The sequence below is a fragment of the Nyctereutes procyonoides genome, unplaced genomic scaffold (assembly GCF_905146905.1).
Source record: "Nyctereutes procyonoides isolate TBG_1078 unplaced genomic scaffold, NYPRO_anot_genome, whole genome shotgun sequence".
NCBI lineage: Eukaryota > Metazoa > Chordata > Mammalia > Carnivora > Canidae > Nyctereutes > Nyctereutes procyonoides.
In genome coordinates this window covers 13,802,118-13,818,997 of record NW_026575126.1, presented here as the reverse complement: position 1 = coordinate 13,818,997, position 16,880 = coordinate 13,802,118, and the positions used below count along the sequence as shown (strand labels likewise).

At 35.5% G+C, this 16,880-nt stretch overlaps 1 protein-coding gene across 3 annotated transcripts in view; it reads left to right on the top strand.

The window, feature by feature from the left end:
• The window catches only part of TTLL7 (tubulin tyrosine ligase like 7), a 145,332-nt gene that overhangs the window by 89,049 nt on the left and 39,403 nt on the right, over positions 1 to 16,880 (top strand). For all 3 annotated transcript variants that reach the window (XM_055341163.1, XM_055341164.1, XM_055341165.1), the window contains exons 15-18: positions 3,013 to 3,211; positions 7,140 to 7,345; positions 8,328 to 8,462; positions 10,609 to 10,689. In XM_055341163.1, the coding sequence (XP_055197138.1) occupies positions 3,013 to 3,211; positions 7,140 to 7,345; positions 8,328 to 8,462; positions 10,609 to 10,689 (621 nt within the window). The remainder of the gene's footprint in view (positions 1 to 3,012; positions 3,212 to 7,139; positions 7,346 to 8,327; positions 8,463 to 10,608; positions 10,690 to 16,880) is intronic.

Sequence of the window (16,880 nt, the reverse complement as noted above, 5' to 3'; positions counted from 1 at the left end):
GAGTGGAAAGTGCTACAACAACATAGAGAAGAAAGGGAATGCTAGACTATAGATGGCTTCATAAAGGAAGTGACATTGGAATTGGGTCTTGAAAAATGAGTAGTGTTCTAAACATTTAGAAGCAGGGGAAGGATATCGGGGGTAGAGCGAATATTTAAGGCAAGGACATGGAGGTGTGTTATTACATAGAGTATTGGAGAAACAAGAAAGAATTTGGTGTCACTCAAATGTAAGATTCCTGGGTAGTGAAATAGCACAAGATGAACTTCGTGAAAGACATGTATCTGGTGGAGATCAGAGACCTTGGAGGTCAGGCATTGTTCTTCTGAAATATGGGCTTGATACTGAAGAATTGTTCATAATGCCTCTAGTATATTTTAGAGTATCTGTAAAAGTGAATAGTTTCTAAGCTTTATGTATTAATGATTGCAATTCAGCAAATGAGTTGAGAGACAACTTGGGGGCACAATATTTATGGCAGAATGGCAAATGAGAAGGCCCTGAGACAGCTGTCTATCATACTTTTCTTTGCTTCATCAAATAAGGCTTATCATCCAAATAAAACTATAAGCTCCTGGAAGGCAGAGTTCACATTGTATATTTTTTTCAACTCCTCTTATTCTAGGCAAGTAGAAATTAACTGTATTTGTTGAAATGAGATGAATTGGCTAGTTTCTGTAGATATTTATGCCAGTAATATTTAAAAGTGGTTGAAAGCTGCATAATTAGTCAGAAGTGAAAGCATTTTTATAACTTTTAATGTGATATACATTGAGGGCTTGGGGTGAGCCAAACTTCAAAGCAGCCTTTCATTTAGCCTTTCGTTTTAGAGGGATGATATCACATGATAAGCATTACTTTCCAGTGTGTTTATGGTAGAAGAATAATTGAAGATAGTGAAGGTTAAATGAAACTTGTACTAGGAGAAATAATAAATTTTCACTTATTTGAGAAACTAAGAAATATTAATTAGCTATATAAGTAATAAATACCGCATAAAGTATCAGCATCGTTTCTTTTTTTCAGCTGAGTGGTAGGGGCATAAATATTTGTTTTATTAATCTTTATGCTATTTGTATATTTTGTGTGTGTTCCCTAGTTCAGAATAAAATTGGACATAAGAATAAGTAGTATGGTTTGTGCCAATACTAACTCAGTGCCAATTCACAAATTCCATTTTGTAGTTAAGGCATTGTTGGAAGTTCGCACTGCTTCATTTCTTGTTAATTACTGCTTGAACAGTGTGTTGGTCAGAATGTCCCAAATTTATAAATGACACAAAGGTTCAGCTATCCATTTCCCCTCGTGATTCTTTATAAGATCAAATAATTCATGTAGTGAAGCTCTTTAAGAAACCTTAAAGCTGTCTGGCTACATGAAAGAAGGCACTACTAGCAAGCCTGGTTGTGCCACTGTTTCTTTGGGGTCTGCAGGACTTCTGAAGAAACATGCTTCCCCTAGAATTCATATTCCCCAACACTATCAGAATGTTCCATGGCTGTGTGCACCAGTCAGTGTTTTTAATGCATATGTCTTTGAACATTGTTAGTGCTCAGTAAATACTAGTCTTTCAAAAGGAAAACATACTTTCAAATATGAGTTGGTGCCTTAGTGTATTAAATTACTTCCCTGCTTTGGTTATTTTTTACCCTTTACAAAGATGGTAACTTTAAGAGGATCATGCTTTGGCTTCCTGTGTCTTCCGGGCACTTCATGAAATGCTGTTTCTCTCTTTATCTTTCATCCTACACTGATACACGAGAAGATACACCTTATTTCAGTGAAATCCCATGGTAACCAAGGGTTTCATCAGGTGTATGTTAGCATCAAAGCATTTTTGTTTAACAGAGAACAAGAATCTAGTGTACAGCTGCAGGAACCTTTCCCAGCAGGAATAAGAGGCATATGGTTTGTATAATAAATAGTCTCTTAAAATGACGAAATCATAAAAATGTCTTGTTCTAGGTTGTACACATTTTTTCTGAAGTGAAGCTGTCTTACTTCCCTTATCTCTCATTCCTTCGGTGGCATCCTTGGAAACACATTGATTGAGTGGCTTGGAGACAAGTAAATCTAATGGAAATACTGGAACATAGTAACAGGGCATTTTAAATCACTACAGATTTACCCTTCTACATGGCACCTATCCTCAAAAAATTCATGCCATACTGATTTTTACATAATATCACTGTTTTTATGTAGCATGGGCAATGAAAAGCAGTGTTGCTCCATTATGGCCAGATGTCTATGTCAGATTTAGAAATTCTATAAGAAGAGACACAAGTTGCTCATAATCAATTGGAAAGTAGACAACTAAAATTTTTTCTTTGTAAAAATATACACAGGAAATTAGACACGTGAGGAATACCTTGCTTTGTGTTGCACATCATCTGAGTGGATAGGCTCATAAGCTCTGTTTTACGATGTGGTGACAGTGTTTTATCTCATTTTACTTATCCTGGTTTAACTGGCTGCTGCTTTCTTATTCTTTCTGCCTTTCTTTCCCCCGCCCTTCTCTTTTCTGTCTGTCTCTCACAAGCAACACGCACACCCACACACAGACATACACACACACATTTATTGAGTGACTCTGAACATCAATGACACAACAAAAGTAATCTCTGAGTTTTGATGGTAATGAGTAATCTCTGTATGGAATGAAGAAAAGCTGATTATGTTTCTGATTTTTATATTTTCATTTTCATCTCAAATATTTTATCTTGCTCTTCTTTGTGCATGCTCTGGTCATTTATTCAAGTCATGGAGAAACAGCATTTTCCTCATCATGAGTGAACTATATCATTTAAAAAGGAACATTTTGCAGAAACAGAACAATCAGCGACTAGCATGATGGGCTAACAGCAGCATGGTAGCAGTCATGCTTTGCGAGAGTCTCAGGCTTTGGTGAAAAGCAGCCAGCATAAGCAGAAAATTAAAAATGGTAACTAGTCATGCTAATAATTTGCTAATACTGTTTCAAATTCTAACAGAACATATTTCTCTCTCTTTTAGCCTCTGTCTTCCATGCCTGAGAGCGCTGAGGTAATGAGAAGACAGAAATACTACAGCAGTGACAGCAGTTATGACAGTAGCAGCAGCTCTTCAGAATCTGATGAAAATGAGAAAGAAGAGTACCAAAATAAGAAAAGAGAAAAGCAAGTTATGTATAACCTTAAACAGTCCAACAACTACAAATTAATTCAACAATCCAGTAAGTTGATTTCTTCTAATTTCATTGTTATATGAAGAATTATGGAACTGAAATTACTGAGCTCAATAAAAGACCTTGGGCCAAATGAACCCTTGTTTGTGTGAGGGAACGTGGATTCTGTCCCACTTCCTTCCCCAACCTGACCTGGGTACACCCCACAATCCCTTTCAGGGTCTGAAAATGGGAAACAAAAAGGTCAAATGAAGGATCTCTTAGAGTCCATTCTTCTGTATTTCATAGTTTTTGTTAAGTCCTGGATTTTGGCATAAATTTTATGAAATGGGCCTCTTGGCTGCTGATCTGCTGGCTGCTTGTTCCGTTTCCCCCCACTTTCCTTCCCTTTTGGTCACCAATTTTATTTTATATGGTCACCTATTTTTAAAAATGTGTATCTCTCTAGGCATTTAACTTGAACATATCTATGAACCACACAACTGTGAAAAAGTTGGAGTTTTGTTCCTTCCTGTTTTCATAGGGCTACACACCCAAGTGAGGGCCTTTCAGGATACAGCATGTATTCAGGACAGTAACCAATCAGCTGCTCTGTTGGCTTCCTTTCTGCCTTCCTCTTTTCTCTTTCTGCCTTTATTTCTTTTCACTTTTTCTCTCTCTTCCATTCTGTCATTCATTCCTTTTTTTTATTTCAAATGTATTTACGATTCTTTACTCATCCCCAAATGTCCAATATGGTATTGCTCTTTTCTCAGGCTCATTTGGATACCGCTTCCCCATGCTGCCTCTAAGGCAGAGCTTTTCTTAACTCCCTTTTCTCCTGTCTTTGCCGTGTGCTCCATTGTCCCAGGGCTCCACTAAAGGGATCAGTTCAGTCATGCAGTAAACACAACTGTGAGCCTTTGTTGGTCTCCAGCAGTGGTTTATTTAATATGTTAGTTTCCTGGTAATGAGTATGTTTTGAACCTGACCTTCCATACTTATGGCAAAATGCCGTGAGGAATGCAGCATGAACAGATGAATATTTTTAATTATCTTTCTTGTACCAAACTATCGTGAAGATTTTTAATGGTCTTTCTTTTCCTTTTCCTTTACTTTCTCTTAGTGAATATTTTATAAAGATATGTACTAATGTTCCTGTTTTCAGAGTTTATGTGTTTGGAGGGGAAATAATGTATTATGTTCCATTTCACTTATTTATTTTTTTTTACTTATTTAAGATGTCTATCAGGCACCTACTCTAGAGTTTGCAAGCTATTTTATCGATTACCTCCTTTTTTCCTTAAAGATGCCTTAAGTACTTTTAGTGTGACTCTGTAAGTATGGCTCTCTTTCTCTTTTGGAAACTGACATTGTTGTGTCCAGATTTCATCAGTTTTTTAACCCCTCTTCTGTTGTTTAAGATGGCATCCCTAAGAGAGTGAGACAACAGAGGATTAGGGTAGGGTTGAGAAAATGTTGTTAAGATTTCTATAGCTCTGAGATTGTTCTTTGTTTTCAGACCTAAAACAAATTGAGGTCAGAATAATAGTGTACTAAAAATGTTTTTAAGTGTACACTCACATTTTAAAGCTAGCTTAATTCAGTTATATATATTTTTCCTTATTAGTTATATTTTATTTTTATAGTCATTAGGGAATTACCACAAAGGATTCCATTTGTTTTGTATTCTCTCTTTAATATCACACTAAGGAATACCATAGCCACATACCCTCCTTGAGTTTTCTCTCCAAAGTGATGCTAAGGATGGAGGACAAAATTCAGATTATGTGTCGCGTTTTCTGGTGTAGAGAGCTAATTTAGGAAATTTAAACTTGCTATAGTTTCAAAAATATATTTTGAGTTGATAGAAGGTGTTCGTATACAAACTATATGAAATATTTTTTTCTTGTAACTTGTTTATGCAGGTTACAACCATTTTTTGTTAATTTACCTAAGTATTATTGGAATGTCTAGTGATGTAATTATTTTGTCTGAATTTTCAGTGTATGCAGGGGGAAAATGAGAATCTGTGATGATTCAAGAGAAAGGATATTTTCCTTCTCACCTGTGATCAGGTTATACATGTCCAAACTATCACTTAAAGTCCTCAAGGAGAGCAGGATAAGGATGTAGGTGGTAGCAGATGCTTTTATGTATTTTCCTAGTCAATCTTCTACTAGTGATATGTTCCTCACATAGCCCTTTTCTAGAAGGATAGTCCTTTCAAAAAAAATCAGATGGGCCTTTTAGGTTCAGAAGAAAATAATAATTGGAACAAATGGAAGGTTTTTTTTAAAGCATTTTTTTTATAGTTTACGAGAGTATATTTTTTGTACTCTCCAGAAACTAATGGTATTAGGTTCATCATCGACTCAAAATATTCTATAGAAATACATCCCTAAATATAAGGTTTATGTCCATTGCCTTTATAAAGGTTTAAATTTTTTTCAACAGTTAATGAAGAGAAATATTTGGGTATTCAACACGCCTTCATGTGAGTTTTATTAAATTATTTAATTAAAGAAGATTGATATATTCCCCAAGCAGAGAGAGAATATAGAACAGAGGACATACACAACATATAAACTAAAAAGGAAATAATTGTTGATAATGTTGAGTGATATTCTATTTCCCTGTGTCAGGAATCAAAATTTACCTGGAATAGTTAGTTCTTTTTTAAAAATGGTCTCAGTATGCATTGGGGAAGATATTATGTGGTCTTCCCTAGTTTGTGTTGATAATAACCATCTAGATCCAGACATTTTTTCCTTGACTTAAATATTTTACTATGGGAACTTAAATCTAGTTGTTTTTCTTTTTTTAATTCTTCTCTCCTGTGAATAAAAAGACTATCCATCTAGTACTATTCTTGTAATAGCTAATTATATGTTTTAAACTCCATTAGGATAATCTTTATGTTTTTCTTCTATTTTATTATTTTTTTTCTCATGGGCCCTAAGTTCTATAACATCCCTTTATTTTGGCCACTCTCTAGACTCCTTTCCATCCCCCCCTATGAATCTTGCTGTAAAATATTATATTTTTAGCCAATACACAGATTCTAATGACCAGTCTAATCCAAAGATAGTAGATGGCATAATGCTTTAGAAAGAGGGAGGACACTGACGTTATAAAGGCCAGGACTTAAACCTGAGCTTTGCCACTTTCTGGTCATGGGACCTTTAGAAAGTTTATGAGCCTCCAAGCAATGCAGATTCCTACTTCAGAGGGTTTCATGAGGATTAAGATAAAAATGTAGCATCTAGCAAGATGCTTGGCTTATAGAAGATGTTCCATAAATGTTAGTTTTCCTTTATTTTGGTTCTTTTATGTCATGTTTCAAGAATGGAACTGTTTAAAAAAATCGTTCTCATGGTAGCCATTCTCTTTCATAAAAAAATATTTTATTTTTTAATTTATTCATGAGAAATACACAGAGTGAGGCAGAGACATAGGCAGAGGGAGAATCAGGCTCCCTGTGGGGAGCCCGATACGGAACTCGATCCCAGGACCTTGGAATCATACATAACCTGAGCTGAAGGCTGACACTCAACCACTGAGCAACTCAAGTGCCCTCATGGTAGTCATTCTTAATCATGACAGGGGTCCTGCAAGTTCACTGTTTAAATTGAAGAATTAACTTCAAACTCATATTCTCATGGAAATGTCTATGCTTTTTTTAAAAAAAAATTTATTTTATTATTTATGATAGTCACAGAGAGAGAGAGAGAGAGAGAGGTAGAGACACAGGCAGAGGGAGAAGCAGGCTCCATGCACCGGGAGCTCGACGTGGGATTCGATCCCGGGTCTCCAGGATCGCGCCCTGGGCCAAAGGCAGGCGCCAAACCGCTGCGCCACCCAGGGATCCCTATGCTTTTACATTTATTGCTGTTTTACTCCCATGTGGTCTAATTGTTAGTTTAAATAAACCCAGTACAGTGGAAAACTTGTACTAACTCTACTACTGTATTATCCCTCTTTTCCATTATAATAGGCTCCATTAGGCGTTCAGTCAGTTGCCCTCGGTCCATCTCTTCTCAGTCACCTTCCAGTGTGGACAACCGCCCCTTTTCTGCTCAACAAATGATAGCAGCATCCCGGCCAACTTCAGGGTCTCGGTCACATTCTTTAAATCGTACTTCCTCCTACATGAGGCATCTGCCTCACACTAATGATGCCAGCTCTCCTAACTCTCAGATGGTAAGTCATCTATTTTGCTTCTCTGAGATTACAGGAAACACTATACTCAGGATTTAGATGGCAGACGGATCAGCTGGGTGGAGGACAGATTGAACTAAAGATCCTTGATATAATTCAGCTCATGGTCTTCTGGAATTCGGATTATTCATCTATCCTAGTCTATAACTTAAAAAGCAGACTCCATTATATCATGGAACTTGAAGATGGACACTAAGAATAGCATTTTTTTCTATTTGCTGATGGTGTGGGATAATTTTGTTGAAAATCATATGAATAAATATATCATTTTGTGTATTGTGCAGTAAATTTGGGGGAATTTGTTGGATGGCAAATTTTCCTTAATGGGACTATTGATTAATAGGTCAGAAAAACAAAATATTGATAAATTATCCTTAAAGCACTGAAGTATTAACATTGTTGATAATGTGTTCTGTATAGTAACTTAACACATAGTATTTTTTCCTTAGCATGAATTCCAGAGATTCACTGTTGAAGAAGTCAGGGAATTTATTTTGCAACCAAGCTTAATTGTAGATGCTCAGATAGATGTCTCTATATACTATAGGCCAGCGATTTATTTAATTTGTTTATGTAATGTGGATAATGATCGCAAAGGGAAAAGTTTAGAAAATACAAATGAATAAATTTTACTTGGTAACAATCAATAGTTACTTTTTCTAATCAAGAATTGCCTAAGGTATATGTAACAAATGATCTGACCAGGGAGTCTTTTTTTAAACACTTGTTTTTATTTTAGTATTTTGAGCTAAGTAAACTATAACTGTGTGGAAGTATGAAAGATACTCTTAAGAAATCATATCCATTTAATCCTAAGAATAAATGTAAAAGAAATTATTTTCTTTTTCATTGTCTTTTTTTTTCAATTAAAAGTGCATCATTTTTACCTAGAAATATCTTTCAGATTATAGTGGCACAATGAAATAAGACCCCCTCCAAATATCTGTATTCTTTCAAATTTAAGAGTGAGTCTTTGCGGCAACTGAGAACAAAGGAACAAGAAGACGATCTAACAAGTCAGACCTTATTTGTCCTCAAGGACATGAAGATCCGGTTTCCAGGAAAATCAGATGCAGAATCATTACTTCTGATAGAAGATGTGAGTAGTTGACATATACGAAATTTCAAGGAATTCACAACTTTTTATTATTCTTAAAATATTAAAATTTATTTCCTAATGGCATTATTCTCAATGACATGGTAAACTTAATTGATATTCTTTTCAACCTCCACAAGCTTTAGAAAATACAAGGGTTATTTTAGTTATTATGATTCATGAGCAGTGAGATCACATAATCAGTAATGCAAAATACCTTTTACTGTATAGTCCTATTTTAATGATGCAATTGCCTCATCAAGTGAGAATAATTACTGTTAAATAATTACCTTTCTTAATGATGAAAGAAGTATCAAAGTTAAGCCTCCTTCATAAAGATTTAGAAGGACATAACATGGGATGTGTTGTAGTGAAAAAAAGTAGGGCCTTGGGTATAAAATGTCAAGAATATTTCAGTGTGAGACCTTGAGTGGTTTTTGTCAAATTTCAAAATGGCTTGAGTATGTTTTTCTTGTTATAAACACATTTGCACCACCCAGTGGAACATTCTAAAATGACAGAGTCCTAAAAATTCACATTAAAGTCAATGACTTACTGCTATTTTAGAAGGAAGATCCAAGTTATTCAGAGATTTCTGTGAAAGAGCATTCCTTCACTCAAAGATTGATTTTTTTTCAAAGATTGATTTCATATTTACATTTGTTTCAAGTTGACATTCCTAGATAATCCCTCAGTAACAGAGGTGGTTTTCTGGCTTCCCTGTTTTGTTTTGTTTGGAGCTTTGGTCTTTGGGTTTTTTTTGTTTGCTTTTTGTTTTGTTTTTGTTTTTTTTTTTTTGGTTGTTGCTCTTGCTGTTCCAGAGGAGAAGGCACCATCTAGTGGCCAGTTGTAGGATAGAAACCAGAAGAAACGTACTTTGCTTTTTTTTACGTCTGAAGCAATTGTCTAGAAACAAACAGAAAACAAATAATAATAAAGATTTAACTTTCTTAGTTTAAAAAATTAATAGTAGCAATTTCTATTTTGTAATCATGACATAGTTTATAACCAAATCCCCCCAATATTATACATTATGTTATTAGATGTATATTTTAAAAAGTAAAAATGATATATATTACTTATAAACAAGCTGATATTTGTTACATCATGAGAAAAGGAAAAATGTACATTTGTTTTCAAGCATTAAGTAAATGTGTTTTTATTTACATATTATTCAATCAAGTTCTTTTTTCTAGATAAAGACAAAAATTTTGTAGCATTTTACTTTTATTTCTTAGAGATATTAGTTATATACCACCCTTTTGAATCAAGTAGAAGAAAAATTAGATAATCAGAGTAGAACTAATATTCGTGGCTGATGTGATTATTTTATAAAGAATATATATAAGCTTATATAATTTATAAAAAATAATGAATAATTATTTAAGACATTAGGTTGTTGACTATATGTATACTATATGCAGGAAATATTTTAATCTGTTTTCTACAGTGCATATTACTAGAATATATATTCAGAAACTGTAGATTTGTACCAATAACCCCCCCCCAAAAAAAGCCAAAACAAAAGAATAACAGAATCCTAATTATATGTAGGCTGTCTTCTAATGTTCAATATTCTGTTATTATAGGTGATGTGGTAAAGATAGCTCTTGGAATTAAAATGAAAAATCTGTGTTTTGGGCTTCTTCCCAAATTCTATGTACCTGAGGACATTTGACTTTAATATATTAGAGACTGTATGCTTTTTACAGCAAGAAGAGAAAACTTCAGATTCTGATAGCTTCTTTAATTTAGGAATCTTTGCATATGTCTTTATGAAAGTACACATTCTTTTTTTAAAAAAGATTTTATTTATTTATTCATGAGAGACACACAGGGAGAGGAGAGAGAGAGAGAGAGAGAGAGAGAGAGAGAGACAGGTAGAGACACAGGCAGAGGGAGAAGCAGGTTCCATGCAGGGAGCCCAATGTGGGACTCAATCCCCGGTCTCCAGGATCACATCGGGAGCCAAAGGCAGGTGCTAAACCTCTGATCCCCATGAAAGTACACATTCTTTGTTGCAAGTAATATTATAGTACCTCTGTTTCACAAATTAATTAGTAAAATTGACTTCAACCCATTCATTTACTTTTTGTTACCTCTGTGGAAAATTTTAGATTAATTTCTTAATGTTTCTTCCCCAAAACAGATCATTGATAACTGGAAGTATCACAAAACAAAAGTGGCTTCATATTGGCTCATAAAATTGGACTCTGTAAAACAACGAAAAGTGAGTAATGCCAAAAATAGGTTTGCCCTTTGGTGTTATATATTAAGACCATTAAACTGTATTCATAATTCAACTATGTACATGTTTATTTGTTTACTCGTTTCTTCACCAAATATTTATTACACGGCTACTGTGTTTCAGGTACAGTCCTAGGTTCTGAGGATAAAAAAAATGAATTTAAGAAAAGCCCTGTGATCTTATAGAGCTTATAGTTTAGTTGAGGTGTTTGATAATAAGCAATATGTAATAGAATGTGGGCTAGTTTTAAGTATCATGAAGAAAAATAAATGTGGCTGAAAAATAGAGAGAAGGTTACCTTAGAGCAGAGACCTAAATAAAATAGTACTATGCAGATAACCACAGCTAGAATGTGTCAGGTGGAGGGGAAGAGCTTCTACCCTGAGGTAGAAGCTAGATTGATGTGTCCATGAAGGCGCAGAAGGCATCATTTCATTTCCTTGTTTATAGGATAGTTGGCTTGTGCTGGTCAAGAGTGAGTGAAGTGGTGGGGAACACTGAAGTTAGATGCATGAGCAGGGGTCAGATCACACCTCATAGGTTCTAGAAAGACTGTGGCTTTTATTCCAAGTGATGGAAAGTCACTGGAAAATTTTGAGCAGAAGAATTACAGAGTCTAGTTTATAATTTAAAAGGATCATGAGAGCTACTGTGTAGAGAATAGAACTGGGGTAGAGGGAATGTAGCAAAATAGAAGTAGAGACCAACTAGAAGGTTTTTGGAATGATAGAGCAAGAGCTACTGGTTGCTTAGTTAAGGTGGTAACTGAATGGGCAGATGCTGGGGAAGAGCAGGGGTTTCTTCCTATTATTACCATTGTTTCTTCTTACTTTGATTTTGGTTTTGGACATGCTGAGGCTGATATATTGATTAGAGATCCAACTGAAAGTATTGAGTATGTATTTGTATATATAGTTTTTTTTTTTTTATTTCAGAGCTAAGGTTGTGTATGGGAGATACAAAACTTAAGACTCAACCAGGATATTTAAACTGGCAGGACCAGATGCAATTACCTAGAGAGCAAGTGTGGTTAGAAAAGAAAAGAGTTTCAAGAACTGAGCCCTGGGCCACTTCCACATGTAGAAACCAGAGAAGTGTGTGTGTGTGTGTGTTTTGAAGGAAGAAGATTAACTTAAGGGGACCGAGAAGGAGTAGTCAGTGAGGTGTGAAAAACCATGAGAACTGGGTGTCCCTGAAACCAAGTAAAGGAATTATTTTAAGGACAGAGTGATCAGCGGAGTCGGCTGTGGCTGATAGGGGCAGGAAGACCTGACTGCAGTTTTAGGCAATGTGGAAGTTAATAGTGACCTGATCATAACAAGTCAGGAGGATAGTAGGGAGTAAAACTTGAGTGGAGTTAGTTTCAAGGGATAAAAGGCACAGAGGAAAAAAATACAGCTAGCATAGCCTTTCCAAGGAGTTGTGCTGTAGAGAGGAAAGGGAAATATGGTAGCTGGAGAGCCATGGGGGTTAATGACAAGGTTTGTTTGTTTGTTTTTTTAAAGATGAAGATATTTGCAGTTGTTTGTGTGCTGATGAAAATGATCTAGAAGACAGGAATGGCACAGGCAAGAGAGGTGATAGAAAATCCTTGTGTAAGTAAGCTGGGGGCAGTTTGTCCTAACCAGGAGCATTTATTCTAACAGGACAGAAGGCAGAGTCTAGCATCCTGCAGGGAAGATGTAAAGGTTTTCTTCTGATGGGGAGGGGCTTTTAGAGGTTTAAGGAGACAGTAAAAGGTATGTGATTGTTATCTTGGACAGTAGGAGACGGGAATGGCCAGCAGCTTGAGCAGCCCATCAAATGCATTGCAACATAATTTTGGGGGAGTTATACTATTTTAGTAGTTTTAATGAAGTTGTATTCCTTCAGGAATACAAACTATCATTTCCTCTTTTAATATTTTTTTTTTTTTGCTAATAAGCTGAAAGTTGACACTGTTCAGATGATGACTTTTTTATGTACTTTCATCTGGGTGAACTGAACTCACAATCTTGCATTAACACATTCAACAACTAATTACTTGGTTTCTATCGCATGCCAAATACTGGGCTGCCATTGAGGACGGTATAGCAAAGCTGATCCAGAGGTAAATTGAAAACATATTATAAGCCCCAAATAAATGTTTGCTAAGTTACTGACTGTAGCCTTGATTGATCAAAATAAGGACTTTTTATTAGAATCAGAACCCTAAATTTTCTCAGGTCCATGTACTTTTTGTAATGGAAGACTGTAGGTAAGTTGCTAATTAAAATGAAATAGTCCAGAAGAAGATTAAAGTATATATAAGACATAATACATGATAAATAGGATGTTTTAAAGCAGTGGAGAAAAGGTAATTTCCCCCACCCCAATAATACTAAAGCAATTGGCTACCTATCTGTAAGAAAATTGGGTTGGAGTCTTATCTCTCACCATTTGCAAAAATCAATACCAGATAGATTATAAATACGAGATAGATTATAGCTTAATATGTAAAAAAAGAAAATATTAAAAGTTTAAAAAGATATGTTTATAATCTCAGAATGGGAGAACCACTTCTTCAGAAAAACCTCAAACCCAGAAGTCTTAAAGCAAATATTGACAGATTTGATTACGTGAAAACTTTAAAACAAATAACAGAAGCCTTGAGGAGAAGGGAGCAGGAGTATGGAGGAAGACAGAAATTTGTGGTACATAAAACACAAAGTTGACGCCAACAAACCAAAACCTCTTACAAATCAACCAGCAAGAGACAAGCTATCCTATAAAAATTAATAAATAAAATGGCAAAGTACATAAAAAGGCCATGAAAAGACAATTTATGTGTCTTCAGATACCCAATTAACATGTAAATAGATCCTTGGCTTCACTAATGATGAAGGAAAAGCAAGTAAAAACCATCATATTGACAAAAATTAATAAGACAGATAATACCAGTGATGGAAATAGTCTGGATAAAAGAGCTTTTGCTCTACTATTAGAGGGAGAATACATTGCTACAACTCTTTAAAAAGGTGATTTGCAGTATCTATTAAAATTACAAATGTTCATGACCTTATGACTCAGCAAAATTACTTACAGCATTTTATCATACCCAGTAATTGTCTGAGTAAATGAAAGATAGACATACGTGAGCATTCACTTCAATGGTATTTGTGAGAGCAAAACATGTGAAGAAACCTAAATGTCTTATCAATAGATTTATGGTTCAATAAATTATAGCACATCCACACCGTTCAGTTGCATTAAATTGAATCCTATGATGCATTCATAGTTCTTGACCTGAGAGCACAGGATTATGACTTGCAACATAGGAAACTAACGTACATTAGCAAAATGAGCCAAACTTTACTAATCGTGAGTGAAGGATACGATCAGTAAGCAGTCATCCGGAGCCCACGAGCCCGTCAGCTCTCAGGTGTTCCTTTTCAAATGTCCAGAGACATTCTGGGTTCAAAGTAATAAATGCCAACTATGTGTGGATCACCTTAATACAGAGGGAGCCTTCTGGATTTGGGTGGCCTTCATTTTCCTTCTCCATTACTCACCCATGTAGTCTTTGTGACTAACTTGCATTCCCTAGCCAGCTGAAATAAAAAGGTTGTCTGATAGACCATGGATGTTGTCTGATAGAACTCTCTGCAAAGATGGCAATATTCTGTATTTGTGATGTCCAGCACAGTGATCACTGGGCACATGTGGCCACTGATTGAGCATTTGAAATGTGGCTATTGTGACTGAGGAACTAAACTTTTACTTTTAATTAATTTAAATTTAAATAGCCACATGTGTCTAGTGGGGACTGTAGTTGACAGTGTGGAGCTAGGCAGACCAGGGCAGCCTTCTAAATATGTTCTTAGATAATAACTTTCTCAGTTATCTTCCCGCTGAGAAATAACATTAGAGGGTTTGCAAGAATGTCCAGTAAGGTCATCATTGCCTTGGGCATCATTGCCATGGGCATCTCAAAGAAATAATGCCTCTCTCAATTTTTTTCCTTCTATAAGCCATCCAAAAAGGCTATCAAGATAGTAAATTAAACAAACATGTCATGTTGTGCAATAATATGTATTAGCCCATTTTATTTTATTTTATTTTAATTTTATTTTATTTTATTTTATTTTAATTTTTTTAGCCCATTTTAAATGACAGATGTATACGTACTATTTTAAAATTTTTTCATTAAAAATGTTTACAAACTAGGTACCAAGTTGTTAAGATGATGTTTTTCTAGAGGGTAGGTAGGCTCACTGAGCCAAAGGAATGAAAGTGGTGACGTTGGTGTTGTTTTTCTCTTTGTTTTTGTATGTTTCCCTATATATTTTTTCAATTTAAAGCAATCTTTTTTAAAATGGCAGAATGATAGGGAGACACAGGCATTCCTGTGAAGCCTGTCTGGATTCCACCCCAATCAGATGTTAGCTTTCTCTGTTGTAGATCCTCGTGGCACTTTGTACTCAGTTGTACTTATGGTCTGCCTTGAGAGGTTTAGGTACTAATTTTTTTCCACTTCAAAGCCAGGGGTTTGTCTTACTTTGTAGTTACCTGTAGGAGGATTTCTATAAGCATTTATTAAGTTGACTCAATTCTAGACTCTTTTATGAACTCTGTCAATGGCGGGCTAGCTTCTTTCTGCTTCCTTTTTTCTTCGCTAGTAATGTGTGTGTACTTGAACAGCAACAACAAATTAAGACACTGTCATTCTGTTTTCCTACATGTGATTTGAGAAGGTCTGATAAACATTGTAGGGGATAATCAAATGATGTGTGTGAATAGTAGTAATATTTGTGAATTAGAAGAAACTATTTAATACTTTAGGATTGTTATGCTCAATTTGGTTTATAAATTTTGAGTAAGATTAAATGATTGCTTATAAATTTACTTGCAAGTACTCTTGGCAGTATATCTATTTCTCCTCTGCTGATTTACTCGAAGAATATTTGGAGTGGGTTATGTTTGTGTAATCCTCTCCTCCACATCTCCAGGTTTATCATACACTGTTATGTTACAGGAGTGGAAGCACCAATGTGCGGAGGCATGGTTTGTAGTACAACTTGTGTATCTAGTTACCTTTTCTTTGAGCCCTTTTATTGCTCCTTCCATTTTGGCATAAGCCAAAATTACTATATGTCTTCTGTCCTTGTAAAAAGTAGTAAGACCCATCTTCAATACAAAGCTTGTTAAAGTCCCACAGTTCACAATACCCAAGCGATTATAGTAATACTTTTACATAGGTAATTTAGTTCTATTTTTGGCAGACGAATTTGTAGCTTGAATTTTGACTCTTGGAGCAATAAGGGCTGATCTTAATTAGAGCAAGTGTATCCTGCCCAGTTGCCCATTGTCACAGAGGCCCTGAGAGTTGGCTCAGAGATGGTAGGCCTGGGCTACGATGAGAATGGGAAAACCCAGGATTTATACATGTGCAACTTATTTGTGGCAGTTTTCTTTCTATGGTTATGATCACTGAGTTTCCTTTTCTTCCCCCAGCCATTTTGTTTTTTAAAACCCTTTTTCCAAAACAGACCCTTATTCTCAGATGCATAGTAGAAGGTGGAATGCTCCCAGCAAAAGAAACAGAAGGCAGCTTTCAGCAGCATTCTTAGTGTGATGGCATTCTGGCCCTTACTGCAAGGGTCATTGAAGAGCTCTTACCCATGAGTAATTATTTGAATAATAAGGAAATGAATTTTTGGAAAACCTTTCCTTTTTGTAAAATTAACCCTGCCAAGTTTCTAGGTTCTTTCACCCATGATCATAAAAAGAAGCATAACAAATACACACATCATGAATGCACATCATCAGGCCAGCCAGGGGCAGAGGTCTTGAGCTCTAACATAAGCAAAGAATTTTTAATTGGGATATATATACACATATATATTTATTTAACATTCTGTTCATTTAATCAGTAGCATTACAATTAATTAAGTGAAATACTTAAAATTTAGCTCAGACAAGTATAAAGATATATATTGTTTTTCTGTTTTTTAAAAATATTTTATTTATTCATGAGAGACACAGAGAGACACACAGGCAGAGGGAGAAGCAGGCTCCATGTGGAAGCCCCATGTGGGACTCAATCCCAAGACTCCAGGATCACGCCCTGGGCCGAAGGCAGGCGCCAAACCGCTGAGCCACCCAGGTGTCCCTAAAGATATATATTGTGAAAATAATCATTGAGACAAAGTTAA